We start from the raw sequence: 20,762 nt of genomic DNA on the forward strand, positions 1-20,762 counted from the left end.
ATTATGCAGCAGTGAGTCGCCAATAACTTGTACCATTTCGCATCGCGCCAGCTATTTAAAATTGAGTACTTATCTTATGGCGGCCGACGACTCCCCGGCGACCACGACCTCGACACTAGACTTGTAACTACATGTACTCTTTGCTACATCGCTTATTGTTAACTCATACACGTATTATGTATTCCTCCTCTTACATACACATTTACAAATCACTCAATCTCTCAAATCACAATACATGCCAAATAATCACACATTTAAAAAATTGCAAGAATACAAAAAATAAACTTCAGTTTCTAGATGTAATATTTACTAACGCAACGCGTTAAACATTGAGGCGCATACAACATGTTAAAAAAAATATACATATATATAAAAAACAAGCAATTTTTTTTTATAATTTCGTTTTTATTACTTGATTTGTAAATGAATGGATAAAGCTGTTTTATAAGGTAAGTTTTCAAAGGTAAATACTTTTAATATATTTTAGCTATACTAAGAAATAAATATTTGGCTAGTTTGAGACCAGGAACGATAAGATACCATATGATAAAATTTATATACATTGCCTTCTGAAGGCATAATTTGGTTTACAAGTAAGTACATTTATTTTATGCTACTATACTGCATCTATATGCAGTTACTATGATTTAGTTATCATATTGAGTTTATGTAATTTAATTAAGCGACTTTCACGTCTGCTTTGTTTGGTAGAGCTATATCTCTTGGATTGGACATTTTAGGAGTGTTTTAAAATTCGTACATTGTATAGCTTTGACTGTACTGACACATTTTATGTTTATATACATTTGATATCAGATTTGGACACGTTAAAATATATTCGCTTAGCATATAAATAATTTAATTACTTCACATAAGACTAGTCTGGCGGTAATTGATAAGTTATATGGTTTATAAATGTTTTGTTTGTTTGTTTGACTCGAGGTAAAGATACTATTAAGATTTAAATAGTCACGTTACCAAAAATTCACACACGTAGATTTAGTAGAAGTAGATTTTTTGTTTTTCGATATCACGATCCGCTTCCGTGAAATACGTAAACTTTTTTACGAGTTTTTTTTGTTATAAAACGATAAGTACGAATTTTATTCCGAATAAGACTATATATAGTTGACCGTTGTATTTCTAAATATGTAGATATTGATAAAGATATTATATCCGGAACCAAAACAATTAAGGCCAATTCACAGTTACTCGGTTTAAAAAAAAAAGTAAAATACAGTTTATTAATTTTATAAAAAGGTATTTTGTCATCACCAACCTGGACGCTGTAGAAAGGTCCAACGATGTGCACGGTGGTTTCATGATCATGAGCTGCGGCGGCCGGCGGCTGTGGTTGCTCGGGCAACTTTATCAACGAGCCAGTGACGCGCTGGAGTTCACGCACGTTCTGCCCTCCCTTGCCTATGATACGCCCAACTTGCGATGAGGCCACTACGATCTCAACAGTCAGCCGTACATCTTCTGACCCCGACATGAATCCCTCCTCCCGCATCTTCTCAAAGATCAGATATTGCGCCTGTAATTGCAAATTTTTTTTATTAAAATATCAATAGAGCTAGAAACGCGTTTTTAATATTCATTTATCATTATCATATTAATATTCATTAATAATTTACCTTCCATTGCGCTTCTGGGCTACCAACGATGGTAACTTTGCGCTCTTGTTGCGCAGCTGCAGCAGGACCCACTGCGCCCGCGCTGGTGCCGCCCTCCGCGCCCTTTTCTTGCTCAAGAGGCGCTATTTTCACAGAGGCATTGCTGAATCGAATAATGTTTCGAATATGCGATCCCTTAGTGCCGATGATAGCGCCCACCGCGTTGTTAGGGATGTACAAGTAAGTGGTCTCTTGCGAGTCGCCGGCGCCCTGTTGCGCGCCACCTTGGCCGGCCAGCGGCGCATAAATGGGCGGTGGGAAGGGCGGCGGTGCACCGCAAAATCCGCGGCCAGTCGACATCATGGCCATCGGGTGCAGACCCGGGAACATTATGCTCTGCGGTGCCAGCACCTGCTCAATAATAGAGACAACTGTGTTTTTAAATTGTTTTTATCACTTAAAATTTTTATTAATCCTTAATTGTTATATATCTCGAAATAGTGTAAGTTTATTACTATACTTGCCTGCAGATCATTTTCGTAGCTTTGACGCAGTTTTGCTGATATTTGTGACTCTGCTTTAGCCATATTTTCAATACTCCCCTTTACAGTGATGATTCGCTCCAAATTGAAGCTGTTGATATCGTTTATTGAGGATACAGTGATCTTGGTGTCAGTTTCTTGCATTATTCTTTTAATGGTATTTCCACCCTTTCCGATGATGCGCCCGATCAAATTATTGTGTGCAAGAATTTTCAGACATATTTCCCTGTAAAATGATAATAGCACATTTTATTGGATTGCAGGAACTTACAAAAAAATATTTAATAGGCTTAATTATTATTGGATGTATTTAATAGGCTTAATTATTATTGGATGTAATCATTATAGTTCAGAGTAATCAAATAAAACTGGTAAATATTAATTAATGAATTACCCTTTGTTTGTATTATTTGCTTCCTGCTGCATCACCTCCAATATTCGTTTGCAGGCATTAGTGCAATTGTCTGGGTTGCCATAAATGGTTATGGCCTTCTCTAGTGAACCAACGTTGTCTTTGCGGTGGACATCGACACGAGCACGACTTTGCTGAGTGATGAGACGGATAGTGCTGCCCTGACGGCCGATAATAGCGCCAACCATATCACTTTGGACAAGCAAGCGCAACGGAAAGTCCGTGGGGCGCGCGCCAGTGCCAGGTGCGCCGCCGCCGCCGCGACCGCCACCCGGTCGCCCACGCCGGCCGCCTCGCGCCATCCCATCCGCCGCCTCCACCTTCATACGACTCCCTTCCACCTCGCACCCGTTTAGTCCGTTGATGGCCCTGTTAAATACAAATCGTCTCTTGTTTAGAAATAAATTTATGACATCTAACTATCATACTTTTTATATGAAAATATTTAATAAGTTGCATGTTACTTCTGCAATATGTTAATTGCATGTTAATTATGCCTTTTTAATAGAGGTCGGATTTACATAAACAAAAAATATATTATATTTACATCATAATAAATAACTAATTTTTATTGAATTTAACTAATTTCCGTAAATAAAACAAATGATCATATAATAATAAAATAAATGTTAGATGAAATTTTAAATTTTGGAGTAGAAATAAAAAATATTCATATAATTATTTACTATAAAATTCCTTAACATATAATACACACCGCACGCATTTCAAGTTTAATTCACCATTGACATGCAAATTTAAATGCGATAAGATAGAAAACTTGTCCATCCTGAATGTATAACAGAATGTTTTATATACACATAAACCACACTCCATGCAAATATTATTAGATTTCCTAAAAACCAGAACTATAAGAAAAGCAATAGATTTGCGATAGTAAGAAAGGAGAAGGCAAGAAAAGAGACGTCACAAATCATGCAAAAACGCCTCGAGTGTACAGTACGTTGAGAAGCGGGAGACACCAAGCAGCCGAAAGAGTGACAGGCCCAAAAGATGTCTTCAAACTTTGTGGACTATACTCACTGCTGCGCTTGCTCCGGGGTCTCGAATGTGATGTACACCGCTTGGGTGTTGGCATCGCGTGAGTTCGCTTTGTCGCAATGTTGCACGTTGCCATACTGTGAGAGCAGGGGCTCGATGGTGTCGAAGCGAGCATGCAGGGGGAGCCCACTGATGAGAATCCTTGATCGGCTGTGAGAAGCGACATAACCTATCACTTATTATTACAAAACATCGGTCATTCAAGAAACCTACATGATGAATTTTATTTCATAGGAATGTTTTGTGGTATAATACACCGGTAAGACAAAAACCAAAAACAGCTCATTGATTCAATGTAGATTAATGTATTGAAATTGAGGCATTTATTATAGTCATGGCGGCGGCAGGCGGCTAGCGACCCTCAATACAAAATGGCGGAGCGGAGATGACATCACCGGCAGCGCACTACTCCGCCCCCTCCCGCGCCAAATGCGCTCGCTGCCATTCACAAGTGAGTCGGTTGTGGTTCCATTGCACTCTCGCGTTCAACAAGTGACCCCTGATAGTGCATTTACCTAGTTAACTACTACTCACGAAGCTACTTACACACGCGTAAATCCTTTATTAGGAATACTGTCTCTTAATACAACAAAATTGTAAAACTATTTTATAACAAAACTCGCAGTTCAATTTTACATGTTAAATAAACACATCCTAAGAATAAACTTTATCGTGCGAATTTAACCATAAAATAAAAACATACGGTATTATTATTATATTACTTTAGAATATATAAGTGAAAGTATGAATATATGTACCACTTATATACGTAAAAATGCGAGTATTATGTACGTATACGCCCATTTTTATTTAAAGGGGCAACAGAATTAAAGGGTCGACACGTGAATGTTTTTGCTGCTCAGTGACAATAGTAGGGTTGATGAACATGCTCATTTAATTGTTTGCCAATATATTTCTAAAGAGGCCGTAATACCTTATAACACTTGTGCTGTTATCATACAGTATCAACATTTTTGTATAATTTAGAATTTACAACTTTTATATGGTATATTTGCATTATCTTAAAAAAAAATACTGAAAAATATGCACCATGTCAAGATAAAAATACATTTAATTTTTAATAAAACTTAAATCTAATTATAGCTACTTTTCCCTTTTTCGTTATAATAATATATTTGTGGATTAATTATCGTTCATATTTTTAAAAAACTACCTACATGTGTTTTGTGTCATAATAAATAAACTTTACAGTTGTATATTAAAAACACCTTTAAAAATGTATATTTTGAAAATAAATAGTACTTGAAATCTATTAAGTGCAAGTATATAAAATCATATGCTAAACAAGTAATGGAATCAGTTTTATATTTTAGTTTCATTTTAATATATTTCAAGATATATTATGGAAATATGAAAAAAAAATATATACGAGCAGTATAAGCTCAAGGAACTATATAAAATTATTGTGTCAATTTTTATATAGTTCTATTGTTCTAATTTAAAAAAAAATAAAATTCAAAGGTTGGGGTATGCGTCAGTCAACACATAAGCAATGTTTGTATTATCAATAAGTATTAAGCTCAATATTAAAATATCAATAAACTATGTAATTTGTATGTAGCAACAAACATTTTACTCTCTAAAGTATGTCTAATTTATACTTGACAAGTTATGGTTAATTTTGGTATATTGTTGTTGCAAGAAAGAGGTCAAATACTACATCAAAACCGGTTTTATGTTAGTAAACAGAAATATGTAAAGAACCGAAAGTAGCTGATCGCAATTTCCTTAGAAATATTACGGGGCGTACATTACTTTATTGAAATAATTTGTCACTCTTCGTTCAACGTTGTATGTTTTATCAGCGTGTGCTTGGCTCTCGGAATGGTGACTCATGCCGCGCCGCCGCCGGCGCCGCCATTTTACTTTTAACTTTACGCACCACGTGCTCAAGTGCAATTCATTTTGTTAAACAACTATTCCCAATACAAGGCAACAACCGAGTGAACGGTAAATATACAAAATAGTTTAATACGATCCAGTATTAAAGTTTGGAAAAATATCACACTAAAAGGTGCGAGGAAGTAGTAAAGAAGTCATTTAGCCGCTCGGATAGACATATAGCGTCTTCGATAGGCATACCTGCGGTATTTCGCCATTGTGTCCATAAGTAGACTGCGTAACTGGCGCGGCTCAGAAGACTTGATTACACAGGCGCCGAAGCTTAATTGGTAGTGGATATAAGAGACTGCAACGGGACTAATGTAGTGCTCGAAGAAGTAACAAAAACAAGAAATGGGTTAGAAACTGCCGGAACTGTGTGCGAAAATGAAACTGGGATGAGGGGGTAAAGCGGGGACGCGCTAAAAAGTGGCACCAGCGCGAGCGTCGCCGAATGACTGAACGGCGAACGCATAGAGCGGTGCGGTGCGCGGCGGGCGCGTCGGGCTCAGCGGCGGCTGGGGTGCGGGCGCGGTCCCCGACAACGGCCATGCAATGCAAAACAGCGACCGCCACTGCCCCGCCACCCGCACTTCTCCCGCCACCTACCTGATAAAAACTAACAATCCATTCACCCCACTCACTAATTACTCTACTCTGCAACTTTCAAGGACAAAATACTCGTATCGACATTGCAGATAGGTCGACCGCAATGCTATGCGAATTAACGAAAAAGATTATTTCCCGTAATTTATAGCCGTCGCAAGAAACAGCAAAATTTAGAAAGAAATGTCTTTTTTGTAGATATTTTAACGCACTAGCGTTATCTCAAGTAACGATTAACGATTTTATCAGAGGGGGGATACATGAAATAGGTGGATCGGCAATCATTTTAATATCATTTTTTATTTAAAAAAAAATATAATTATAAACATTTTATGTTCAAAACCAGTTTTTGTTCAGGAAACTGCGAAATCCTACTACAATTAATTAATTTCACATTTTGTATATTGTGTTTTTTGAGATTGATATATGATATATAGTATGCTAAAGTATTACTATATGTGCATCAAGAGAAACTACCAACATTGTAGCCATAGTCTTACGAACTTCAGATTTATTCATTCATAAATGTGAATGAATAATGGATTTAAATTTTTGCTTAATTGTTCTACAATAATCTTTAAAACAATTTGTTCTACAATAATCTACAACAATCTATAAAAGTTACTTTTATTACCTTATTCTTAGTAAAACATTTGCTAGTCGTAAAGAGCTAGGTGAACGTCTTTTGTATACCTTATTTCCATAAGTGATTAATTAACTGACATTCCATAAATATCTTAAATCTAAAGAAACAAGGAGTTTTAACGTGAAAATTATAAATAGGACGAAAAGTTGTGCTTGCCTTTAGGCAATATCAAATCTATAGCGTTAAGTTCCACGGTGACTTTATTTATTGAACTATCTCTGCAATTATTATAGATAATATTGTTTTTACAGGGAAGATATAATTAAATTTCTGATATTATAATTGCGTTTATATTATTTTTATAAATTGTTTATTAATTTATTAGTGATTTAATTTTTAAAATTAATAAATAAAAATGATATGCGTCGTATTACTAAATGCATATGAATATAAACAATCATAGTCGTGAACTTCTTGACCGATTTAGGTCACGGCGGCCATTCTCAAGAGAGACTAGACTAACCCTGCCACTGGTCACAATAATATGGTGTGCAAATGTGTACACAAACACAAGTCTGTTATTATTGCCTGTGACTGGCAATAAATACTAACGGCTTAACTTGTTTTCCGAGGCACAGCACTGTAAAACAGTGCCAACTGCCGCTACTGAAAATTTTCTCGACAGAAAACCGATTTTATTGGACGTATCTTTTTTATTTTGTTATTGATACTATAAACAAATAATGAGATATTTTTATTAAATAATTTCAGGAATAGTAAGACAATAGCTTGATTATGTATACGTACACGTGTCGAAATATATGGTTCAAACATCACAATATTGTTTTTTTTTTCATATAATTTAAGAATGAGGGTATAATTTTTGCATTATGCATATTCAGGACTTAAGAGAACAAAAATGGCACGTTTACAATTTTTCCATGTATATGTACAATTTGCTGTAACAATAATTCGGATTTAATTGGATAATGGTAGTGTTTAATTTAGCAATCAATAATTAAGTGAATACTTCTACTATATTAAATAAAGGCATTTTATTTGTTTAAGTTAACAATTAGTATAAAATAAACTCAATAATCGAAATTTCGTCATAAACACCTCGTGGAGATTTTATAACTACCATTTATACTAGTAGAAATTTTAATTGTATTGTTTATTACAATGGTTGATTATGTGTGACTTAGTCTCATGGCCTCCAGAAGTATGAAGACGTTAGTAATGCGCGTGAACATTCTGATTTTGCCGAATTGCCGTTCACCAGATTGTAATTGTGTGTGCGGCAAATAAAGGTAATGAGGGCACCTTTATTTGTCTCACAACACAATTATCATATCACCAGCAATTGGCTTGTCGCTGTTGGATGAGAGCTGCAGCAATTTCTAAAATCTTTCAGAAAGCCCTCATCCATGAAAAATAAACAAAATTATTTTATATTCTATTACATAGAAGAATCATATATTTTGATCTCTCTATTGATTTGAAAATATTTATGATCTTACATAGTTTTTCTTATCATAGGTCTTACATAACCATTTTCTTGTACCCACAATTTGTAAGTAATCGAAAAGAACTCAGTATCGAATTAAGAACACAAATATGAATACACTCAAAAGATTCCTGTAATTTGTAAGAACCCTTTTAACATTGAAGTAACATAAACCAACTGTCGTTTTAATATTATTATACGACTGTGTAAAAATAAGATTATTAAAATAACAGATGTTGAGTGACCTCCCAGTAACTGCCGTGCATACGATAAACGGAGTCCGGAGTGTTTATATATAAAATAATAATGGCGTCGCGTGGTATTCGCGAAAAGTGACAACTTTTTCATTAACACGTCTAGAACTTATCTTAAGAAAGATCAATGTTGTTTAAGTTGGAATTAATTGCAGCATCGTATAAAAATAATATATTCATTTGATACATGATGATAAGTAATAATAAAACGAAATGCTTTACTGTTTAGTTAATAAAGATTAGGTATAATGATAGATTAATTATTTCCCAACAGATAGATTAATATCGAAACTAATAAGTCCGATTTAGTACGGTTCCTTTGACCCAATAAAAATTACGTTTATTTAAATTCAATATACACGTAATACTCATCATAGATGTGAAAACCTTAACACACAACCTTTTATTTATATTTACGATTTACTTTTGATTTTTTTTTTACGTAAATAGTGATAGAATTTACTTATATTTTTTACGACAACTCACCGGTTTAACGAATGTAATTAAAAAGGATAAAAATCCTTGAATATTAATCGCATTCTGAAACGGAAAGGAAGTCTATCCTAAAGCGATATTACTTCCGATGCTTTATCGACGTAAATCCCATCAGTTACTGTCGATGGATATAAAAAGCCCACTGCAATCGGAAAAGGGCCGGTTGCACGGCGAGGCACGTGCGCTCCCGTCGCCACCTGCCGATCGGCAGGTGCACCACCTCCGGTCCACGCCGGTTGTAACTCATTCTTACATATATAATATGTAAAAATCAGCTTGTAATATTATATACAAAAACATTAAAACATACTACGTTTGAATCCAGATGCAATGGGGCAAAGTGTAAACTTTTGCAAATTTATTGAGTTGATTTGTTTCGTCTACCTAAATTACATACTTTCATATTGATTTCATATTTTGAATCGAAATTTGTATTAAATGCACATTTTGACAGCAAAAGTATGTATTTCAATCGCCCCAGCTACAGCATATGTCATCTGGATTGATTGTTGTGTTGAAAAATAACAAACCCTACTTTTTCATTTGCTGAACAGAATTTCGTATCAGAACGTTAGTACATTGACGACAGTAATATTGTAATGGCGCGATTTTGTTAGTCTAGTCCATCTACGACGCTATAGCAAATACCCTTATTCATGGCAGAATAATCTAATAATGATTTTAATAGAGGGGAGGCGAAGAGGGGATTTTTGCAGTGGCTCCAGCGTGTCAGATAAACATATAGGAAGAATCCTTGTACCCTTTAATATACTTTTATAAAGTATGAACCCTTAATATGGGGGCGTGTGTTGAGGAGAGCCACCAGATTAGTAAAAAAAAAAAACGATCCTCTGAAAAACGCGAGCGCGTCCGATTAAGTAATGATAGATTAATTACATTTAGAAAAGTGTATATTTCAATAATCTGACAATTTGGGCGTGGCGTTAAGAAATTAGCGAGCTCTGAAGTTGCAAAAAAAAAATGTCATCTCGAAATACTCGAGCGCGCTTCAATTTTTTTTAAATCGAAGGAAACACCGTTGGAAACAGACATATAATAATCTGACGGTTTCGATGGGGCGTTTTTGTGTTTGGTAGACGCTTGACGCATTCGCGTGTTTGTTTTATCGATTTAAAATGATTCTTACATCCATTATAATCATGATTGACGGAAGTATAGCGTGTGTTTTTTGTAAAAAAGAAACTGGTGAAAAAATCAAAAAAAATATCTCCAGAAACGTTAAGCCTACTGTAAGAAAATCGAGCAACAAATGGAAAATTGGGAGCCAATTTGGTTCCTTGGAAAACAACATTCTTGGTTACAGAACCCCGAGATGACGAGGATGTCCAGGAAATTGAAGAAATGACATCAAACTTCATCACGGTTTTTTTTTACACAAAAAAAAATATAATTATTCTTATGGGCCGCATCCAAATCGTTAGAAATTTTAATACGACACTTTTGAGGGTTCTATATACATATACTATGAATTTCTGACACGCTCGAGAAACTATTCTTTTTTTAATTTTTCAATCGTTTTTTATAGGCAGACTCCTCGACTTAATCGTCAGATGAATATATAGTGGTTGTTAGAAATATAAAGCGTGTTTATACTATTAATGGCTGACACGCTCGAAAATTTTTATACCAGTAATTTTTTTATATTTTTAACAATGATTATTCGCTTTCCTCCCCACTAAAATAAAAAACTTGTAATAAACTTTTTTTCTTTTTAAAACATTAACTTTCGAATTCAATAAGTTTCCATGACGCTCGAGCAACTGCAAATTTAGCATCCTCGCCTCCCCTACTATAATGACTCAACTACAATGTTAAAAAGAAAACAACGTCGTCATCTGAGAATTCCGTCAAGTATTTGTTACTCGTTTTTAAAAAGTGTTATATATACTACCTATTTACTTTTTTAAATTTCATGTAAATCTCAAACTTACTAAAATTACCAAGAGCACTCCCGAAATTCTCTATGCCGAGCATTTCGGTATATTATTTAATTGTTACATGACGATAACAATTTCAAATTAAGATCAATTATACCAATCGAGTAATTTAGATAATAACTCTTTTATCGCAAATTTTTTGCATTACGGCCAAGATAAGATTTTACAAAATTATTCAAAAAACTACTATACCATTTACTCTGTTCAATTTGCGTCTTAGTAACAAAAATTATACGAAAAAAGTTAATCCTTGATGTTCCTAACTTTTTTACTTTCTTACGTCTACGGTTGATTTTGAACAACTTCATGAGTAGGTTATATAAACGCTTATATTTAAATAAATGGCATAATGACAACTGTAGTAGTGACAATCTGATATAAAGAGTTTTTTCTTATCCATGCCATATGTTGTATGAGAAATAATTTTATAGTAACAGTAAAATCAGATTTTCAACATATGTAAAAAACCTTTGTCTGACCGATCTATATAATTCACGATGTCGTTATCGGTATCTATTATGACAAAACATGGCAAACAAAAAACTGCACAACCAATACAAAAAAAATCGTTCAGAGTTGGAATACAATTAGTCATATTATATTTACCAAAATTTAAAAAGTAGTCTCTTAAAAAGCTTTCGAGATAGATACATACAAATAAATTTGGTTCGTGTCTGTCATGTCATGTCGTGTCAATTGTCTATAAAATATACCGTAGTTTATTTATATAGACATATTGGACAGCTACAAATCTATTATACAAATAATTTTGTCTGATATCGTTTTGGCAGTGTTTATTATAGCTTTTACGTTTAACTGAAGAAAAAAAAAAGTAATCTGACCTCTATATGAAATTAATATGATAAATGGGTAATTTGTTTTGTCCAATGTAAGTTTAGTCAAATAATCGATTTTAATAAAATGACAAATAAGTTACGATGAGCTGGTTTGAACAAAAATAGCACACATATTATTAATACTATATAATATAATTTATAATTAATAATATTTTTTGCAACCCTGCTACCATCACCACTGTAGAGTAGAGTAATTTACTAACGCCATAAGTCCCTTAACCCAATCCTAAATTTACTTGGGGCGACGCAGTAGCCATTGACCTCTTTCTCCTTCGACACGATCAACTCCACTTATAAAATTATTAGTCATTCACAAAACTATAGGTCTTTTATTCGATCTTATTCTCTTTTTTTCCTTTCCATCTAACAATACTTTAAAAACTGTTTTAGTTACATGCAATATTTATACGTCAAAACGGATGACTAACGTTATAACGGATGTTTTAAGTTTTAGCGCCTCTTCAGACTTCTTATGTATCTTGCGTATGTACGTCGCTTAACTTATACATACTTATCATTCACCACATACATCTTATTTCACCTGCTTGTCCACATTTCGATCCGTATTTATACGCATAATATATATATATATATAACTAGATTAAAACCCAGTATCGCTCAGATAAAATAAATAAAACTAATCAAATACAGTTTATCATGTACTTTTCATATAACATGTAACTTTTTCATAAACGTGATCATTTTTAACTTCTATGACAATTTTCAAACTTACTAATTTTGGTATTCCAATTAACATAACGTTCAAAAGTAAAAGTATTCGGTTCGGAAAGTTACTTTTGTTAAACATGACCCGCCCGCTGAACTGTAATGTCACTGAATTTCATGGATTTAATATATAATATCACTATAATACGGTTATTGCGGATATATGTTGTCGACTAATAAAAAATATTTTTTAACGATTTATATTTGTGGATAGGTTTCGATCGAGTCTATCGAGTAGAGAGGAGTACCTCTGCACGAAAATATTAATATGGCTTATTGCAAAAGAGATCTTGTGCTATGCGAAGACTGAACAGACGGATTTCTGTATTTGTACATTTGACTGCAAATTGAAAGATATCATTGATGGAGAGCTTGATTAATCTATGATATTTACTATGAATTTGCGAAAAATGGAAATAAGTGGATAAGTGTATTATATTATAAATACAGATATATTAATCAAAAATCTAAGAAGTGTACAATATAGCCGAGTTATTAGCAAATCGATTGAAAAACGTAAATCTAAGGTTTGTTTATCTTTTTTCCTACTTCCATTGGAATAGGCTATAGGTATTAGTATCTTTCGATTAGCAGCGATATGTGTGTACTAACATGTCCACCAACACCTTGTGCAAGTTCTTGGGAGCACGGTGTTGGGAATGTAAGTTGTTTTATTGCGTATACAGATTGTTCTAATACTTAGCTTTAGTGTTGTCATAAAATCGTGAAATTAACAACTCTATGAATAATATAACAGCAATCGTATTAAAATAATTCCAAAATTAATTAATTAATTTCGTTCAAAATAATTTGAATTGGTTGTATAAAAAACGGCTGTTTTAGTTCGATTCATATAATTAACTTTAAAACTTCATCTTATAATTTATAATAGTTATTTGTTGTAATTATCGAAAACATTATTTTAATCACATGTTGGAGAGACATGAATTAAATCGCTGTAATGAAACGTTATGCAAAATGAAAAGAGAGGTTATTAGTTTCTTCCGAATTCATGAGTACTAAGTTTCCACTTTATATAATATCAAACTATAGAATGTAAATATATTTTTTTTTTGATAATTAGGCTATTATAAAAAGTTCGACCTTGACCCGTTGTTATATACCATTCAAGTTTATTCGATTGTCAAAACGATTATGAAAAGAGATTACTTGAAATTACGAGACTGTAGTGTGTAGTTTAGTCTACCGGCAAACCAATTTTATAGAACCAATAGAACACTAGGCCTAAACATTGTAAAAAACGTTATGAAATCAACGAAAGAAATCCTGCTTTTTTTAGTATAGTTTTGTATATTCATGAGATAGGACGGGGGCGTGTACTGTCGTTTATGAATTAATTAATTATATAATAACGGTAATATTAATGAATATTATCAAATTAAAAAAGTGTCAATAAGTACTTACACTGTCTAAGATAAAAAACCGATAACTTTATTTTAGTCTTGACTCTTTACTATCTACTTACGCTGTCTGTACACGCATTGTGTAGTCTAGCTTTAATTTTACATAATAATAAATACTTTTACTGACTGTAATTCCTTGTGTGCCAAACAAATAAGTAACGCCCTTTTCACATTTCCTTAGGTTTTCCATTGTCATACCGACCAGGGTTCGCAACTATAATAATAATATAAATAATATAATTGTTGTACATTTATAATTTATGTTTACGTTTTACATACATTAAATTTATGATCTCGAATCATCAAAAAGTATAATTTTTTTTGACTTGGTTCCCTTAAAAGTATGATATGTAAAACTCGATTGCAATATAAATTATAGATTTTCAATAGCCATTCACATAAATAAAGAGGTGGTTTGTAAGTTTGGATGTAGCGCGTAATTTTCGAAACTACAATTACGTTAAAAACGTTTAAAAAATATTAAAAATTATTAACCTTCAGGATGGACAGATTATATATAAAACAAAAGGCTTTTTCGTTTTTACAAATTTTGCAACGTAAGTCGTGGAAAAGCGGTCAAGCGAATGCGTTTAATATGAACGTTGCCATAATAAGAGATGTGTGAATGTGTTTTCGGACGCTGACTGACTTCGTCAGTTGCATGGCAAGTATTCAGCTCTTCGGCCTGATTAATACTTTTTTTTAAATACCGCGAAATCGGAAATAATAAGGTAAAGTTGATTTTTTTGCACCTTATTATACAACTCATTACTAAAGTTTATTACTAAATTAAATACAAAAATAGTCATATTCAATTCTTTAATTTGAATTTACGATATCTTTTACAACTTGTTTGGTTTGCAAATAAAAAGAAAGTTTCAGATATTGTTCTTTCTCTTTTATTATTTAAGGGCTTGTTTTTGTTTTCTTAAAAATGTTTAGTAAAGTTACTTTCTATTGATCTTTTAGATATATAAAGAGTAATAAATATGAACTCAAAAACAATGTATGTTCTGCATTAATAAAAATTACTTTGCTTTTTCTAATGTTTTTGTTATTGTTTTACTTCTGTATTAAAGCATTTGGTATTCGGATGAATATAAAAATAAAAAATGACTAATAATTGACTTTTTGTAAAAAGGGTCGCGACTAGATATATCTCTACTATCTAAAGATATACACAAACTTTAAAAGCTTAGTGGAGAAATGAGACGATTTGATCTATTTTATATTGCCCACTTGGATGATAATCCAAGAGAAAACAATTCGGCCACAGCTAATGTATTTTTGTTTCAAAAGATATTTAAAAAAATGGATAAAAGAATATCCGATGATAGATTATGTGAGAAATGTAATTACAAAATTCAATTTTAGTCAATGACCTAAGTATAAAAAAATAATGACTGAGAATACATCATGGGCCAATGCTTATAGCTAACTCAACGGCAGCTTCGTGAAATTCGTGCTAATAATCAAAAAGCATAGAATATATATATGTAGGGCAATGTTTGAAAAATTTAAGTATGTAATTTTCTATTCTAGCTATATAGTTGTATGCGGCGAAGAAAACGTTCACAAATCATTATTACTTATTTAAAATAAACAAACGTTCTTTTTAACTTAAAATATCAATATTCCGTGAAATTACATGTCATAATGTAACGCGTAACTCTGAAAATAACCGCGAAATATGCACATATCTAATTGACTAGGAAACTTCTAAACTAAATAGTGCTTACTGTAATGGCTTTATTGTTTGTCTATGAAATTTGAAATAAAAATTGAAAAAAAAAATATATATATATTAGTTAAAATGTTATGATGGTATATTCAAATATATTAATTTAATTAAAGCATAAGGTGATCAGTTCGTTTCAAATATTTTAATAATATTACGCGATTACATATAACGATGAATCTGATAAATATGGATGGATATGCGGTACTCTTTGATAAGATAAATTGTGAACGAATTGGACATAATGCTCTACTAAAAATATTAATTTATAAGTTGTGACGTACTAAAATTGAAACTATGTGGAAGTAGTTTTAATTTAGAAAAATCCAGTTAAATAGCGGCGATTTCATTATGAAATCTCTACAATTATGAAATTATTTAATTTTTTAATTATTCTATATTATGAAATTTCTTAACGTGTTATGTATATAATTCATTAAAATATATTATAATGAATTATGACCAAAATTAAATCCACTTTTTTATTACTTTATTCGTTGACTACTTTTGAAGAATATGACTTAAATTCAATTACCGTCGCATGATTAATATTTAATTTTAGGCAGACTCCATGTTTAATAAATTCACGTTTAAAAAATAATAACTTACAAACACAGCATATAATATAATAAGGAAATAAAATTATTCTACTATCAACCAACCTTTGATCCTGGTGATCCTCCTGTTCAAATATTTGGTCATGATCCTCCTGTGAGAGGCTCAGTTCACCAAATTGCTGTTCCATTGAGTTAGACATTTTGCAAAGATTGATATTAGATAACTAACAACAATCCACTACAACACTTGATCACCTTTGAATTAATTATAAAGAAATGATGGCACCGACAAAGCAAATATCGATCTCAATTTGAGAATGATTGACAATATATTTCCAAAGTAGACGCAACTGGAGCTACACAAATTGAAGATGAAGGATCGCGTTTTCTTAGGTTATGGAGATGAATTTGTTGGTGGTCGGATGTGGACGGCGATGTACAGCAGCCGGTGCGCACACGTGCTCGCTGTTAAAGGCGCGGTGTTTATTTTCGTATTACATAATAGGTCAAAAGCGAGCGAGGCACCGGTCGGATCGGCACCGAGAGCGATGGTCGCGCGGAGTGCGGCGGTGTGGATGTGGATAAGGGACGGGCGCGAGGGCACGTGTGCGCCGTGCGTACGGTTCGCAGGCTATCGAGATCGCTACTCGACTGACTGATGTGACGTGCGTGACTGAACCGCGCGAGCTACAAGCGACGCCGGCTCGACTCGATTCTCTGTGCATCCATTTCATGTGTATTTTGTTGGAGAATGCGCGCGCTGGGCGTGGCAGAATCGAGGCCGCGGGGAGCGCGGCGAGGTTAGTGAAGTACCGGTATCGATCTTGTTTTATCGAAAAAAATATATAATAATAAATACTTAATACAAAATATTTTAAGTTTTAAATAAGATAAAAAGGCAATGTTGTCTATATACAACAAATTGGACTAAATTTGAAAGTTTACTGTATTTGAAACGTATATTTTTTTCTTACTTTGAAAGTAAATAGTAATGAACGTCTGTGGTATTATGAACGTTACGTTTAATTATCTCAAAAGGTTTTATTATTTTATGCTATATTCATTTGACGATAAAGATATTAGGTAGTGTTATTCAAAACAAATATTAAACATTTAAAATACTGTGGTCTTTTGCAAATAGACTATTACTGTAAATTAATAGAATCTGTATAAAATATATAAATGCTTATCGATAATAATGGCGATTACATGTTCAACCACTAAAACGATAGAGTTCGTGAAGTATATTCGTTAGTGGGTCCGTGTGACGGCGCCCCGCGCCAATGCCTTTTCTACGGCGCCCGTCCGAAGCCCGCGGAGGGCGTTCGGCAGATACCGCCTACTTCGTCCGGTACAGGCGTCACCCGCCTCGTGTCCCGCTTCACCTTAGAACAACAACCGACCGGAGTACGGACGCTATTCCAAGGAGAAAACGCCCTTCAAACGGCCCGCATCCAGACCCTATGCCCTCGCTCGATCCGGACCTCGTTAAGAGAGCTTACACTGTCTAATCAAAAGAACTAGAACACCTCGACGGAGCTTAAACCATATTGAGCAAAAAATATATATATAAACTTTTCAGTAGATTATCGTTTTATAATAAATTAACGCAAACCGTCGTAGTGACGCCGAGAGCGTACCGATCGAGCGCAGTGAACGAGAGCAGCGGAGTGAGTGCGGCGCGGGCGCGCGTGCTAGCATAGGACGGTACTGAGCACTGCGTCACGCGCCATTCATAATCGCACCGCGCGCGCCGCCCGCCATCGACGCAGTACTAGCGGCCTCTACTTTTTATTTATTATTTTACCAAATTAACTTGGTGCAAGTAATGTTGTAGCAAAATTACTATTTTATGAACAGTAATATGTTAGGTACTTTTTTATAGGTACGTATTTGATGATGAGTTTTACATAGGTCTATTGATACATAGGTATTAACTAACATTGATAACTAAACCTGTCTTGGGGATTTTAGATGAAGTTTACAAAAATAAGTACAAGTTTTTTTCGGTGTTATGACAAGTTTTTATAATTTGGTGCCCGTACAACTTAGGTAGGTAAGTTATCGGTAAAGAGCAAATTTTCATTAGTACAACATAGCAGAAAATATCCACAAATTCTGGCGCAACTATTTATTATTCTTGCCACTCGCTAACATTTAAATACTAAAACATTGTCGCTATCCAATGTCCAAAATAAATTAATATTTGATGAGACAGTGCAACGTAACGGGTAGCTAGGAATTAATATTTTTACAAAGAGTGTAGACGTTAAATTTATAAATAAACCATTTTCCAAGTGACTAATTCATAAAATTCTAGCAGGTATTTAGGTATATCTATCTATCCAATGTAATCAAAGTATAATATTTGATGTATGATAATATGGTAAGTGAAAGTTGTTAGGTAGGTTAACTTAATAAGTAAATAGATTTTAAATACTAATATAAGATATTATAAAACAATTAAGTAGGTATATGTAAACAGGTCATAAATCTAAGGACATAAAATAATACACCCTAGTCATAGTATATGAATATATACCATCACATACGTAAAAATGTAACGGAAAGTATTGATAATAGTAATATAAGTAAACCACAATACAGAATCTCAAAACTTTGCGGTATTGCAAGCCGAGCAACAAAAACTGGTTTCGATGAAGGCGACGAGACTCTGAGCTAGTGTGAGCAGTGGAGCTGTCGTTGCAACCGCTAAGAACGTTAGATGACATCCGCTGGCAATGACAACCCCTTGACAATATTATGAATTAATTACCGATCTGGTTTAAAGGATGTTTTTACTTGTGTGACGTCCCTTATAAAAGGGTTAGAGACGTTATTATCGTGTCCCAGATCTTTCAGAGGTTAAAAGACCCGTAGAACTTGTATTAGTCTTAACGATAACTAAAAATATTAATAGCAAATTTAAATGTTACAATCGTACAAAACGTGCACTGAAATACTTAATGAGGTATTTTAATATTATTTTTTTATTTTTGATATTGGTATTTTTTGTAATTGACACTTACTTTAATAAAAACTTTTTAGCACAACCGACAATGAATCGTAAAATTCGAATCGATTATATTTTTGGATTTTCTGGTAAGTGCTTGAGCAACAATGATCACGACGGCCTCGATCAGGACGACCAGGTACAAAAGGGCGCGGATGTTACGGGCAATGGGCGGAGTGCATCGAGGTGCATGCGTCGCGGCTTTTCACCCAGTACCGCAATGGCCAATGGCACGCAGCCCCACCCGACCCGCCTGCAACGCGCCGCCGCGACGCCATCCGCACCCCGCCTCAACATCATCACGTCACCTAGTCATCCAAATAACTATTGTACCTATCGTATGCCTAATATCGTATGCGTAATAGTTAATTAAAAAAACAATTGATTACCTAATAAAAAAATCTACTTAACTAAAACAATGAACATTATCTAATTTCTAAACTTAATAACTTAAAACTATGTAAGTAAAACTGACAGTATCTGCTTATTTTCTTATAATTTGTGCTCTCAAAGAGTACTATATATTTATGAAAGATATATATATTTTTTAATTTTCCTTTTTAGAGAAAGTAATCAAAAAATGTTTTTATTATAATATTTATAAATAACTAAATTATTATTTTACGAAAATCAAGAAACAACCATATATATGTGACACATAGAATTAAATTAAAGTTATTTTAATTTTAATTGTTTCATTAAGTAATATTCAACTATATTAAACTGTCACAGAATTCATTTCAAAGTAAATTTTACAATAAAGCGTTTTTTGAATCGTCAACGTTTTAACTCTACCACCGTTTCGGAAAGCAGCCTCTTAGCGAGAAGAATCGGTAAGAAACTCGCGTGAGTGTTTTCTTTTGATAAAAACACAAAACTCGCTTTTTATATTTATTTTTATAAGCCCATGTATAAATTAAATAAGAATTAGATAATTATAATATTACAGTTTTAGAAGCTAAAGAAACAGTATTTAAAAACTCACTGTTTCATAACACTTATTTCATCTAAGTCCATTTGACACCACCTAACTTATTTGACTATTTGATTTAGTCTTAATTTTAACCTTAAGTAATAGTAAGATTTATCTACGTAAGAAAAGATGAGGTCAGCCGCAGGAACTTAAAAAATGTTAACTTATTTTATATGGCTTCGGGTGTAATCGTTTTAAAAAATATATATAAAGAAAGTGAGGAATGACGAATGAACTTAAGATTGATCTATTTATTACACCATAATGTTTATGTTTACAAAAGTAGGGTAGCAACACTGAAGAATAGAATATTACTTTTTTGATGATTAGTTTGACATATTAAGTACCATGGTCTTTTATCATTTAATTAAAGCGAATAAAACATGGATGCCCTTAATATTAGTTAAGCACCTAATATGTTTTGAATTAAATAACTTCCCATATGATTAACTTTCGGCGAAATTCGCTCGTTAGTGCCCGGCACATTAAAAAAAAGAGTTTTACCTGTGATTGCTTTTCGTGACGGGTTGAATATAA

At 33.3% G+C, this 20,762-nt stretch overlaps 1 protein-coding gene across 6 annotated transcripts in view; it reads right to left on the reverse strand.

Moving 5' to 3' along the window:
- Positions 1–20,762, reverse strand: part of Imp (IGF-II mRNA-binding protein) — a 40,317-nt gene that overhangs the window by 4,977 nt on the left and 14,578 nt on the right. The window contains exons 1-6 of one of the 6 annotated variants that reach the window (XR_003368714.2): positions 16,345–17,002; positions 3,612–3,779; positions 2,553–2,939; positions 2,141–2,384; positions 1,638–2,027; positions 1,280–1,537 (exon numbers count right to left, since the gene is read on the reverse strand). Coding sequence is in view for 5 of the 6 variants with exons in the window: in XM_026633771.2 (XP_026489556.1) it covers positions 1,280–1,537; positions 1,638–2,027; positions 2,141–2,384; positions 2,553–2,939; positions 3,612–3,779; positions 16,345–16,439 (1,542 nt within the window). In the remaining variant the exon portion in view is untranslated. Of the gene's footprint in view, positions 1–1,279; positions 1,538–1,637; positions 2,028–2,140; positions 2,385–2,552; positions 2,940–3,611; positions 3,780–5,732; positions 6,004–16,344; positions 17,010–20,762 lie in introns of those variants that run through there. The other 5 variants (XM_026633771.2, XM_026633788.2, XM_026633780.2 and 2 more) reach the window with 5 other exon arrangements.

This window comes from Vanessa tameamea, chromosome Z (genome assembly GCF_037043105.1).
Source record: "Vanessa tameamea isolate UH-Manoa-2023 chromosome Z, ilVanTame1 primary haplotype, whole genome shotgun sequence".
NCBI lineage: Eukaryota > Metazoa > Arthropoda > Insecta > Lepidoptera > Nymphalidae > Vanessa > Vanessa tameamea.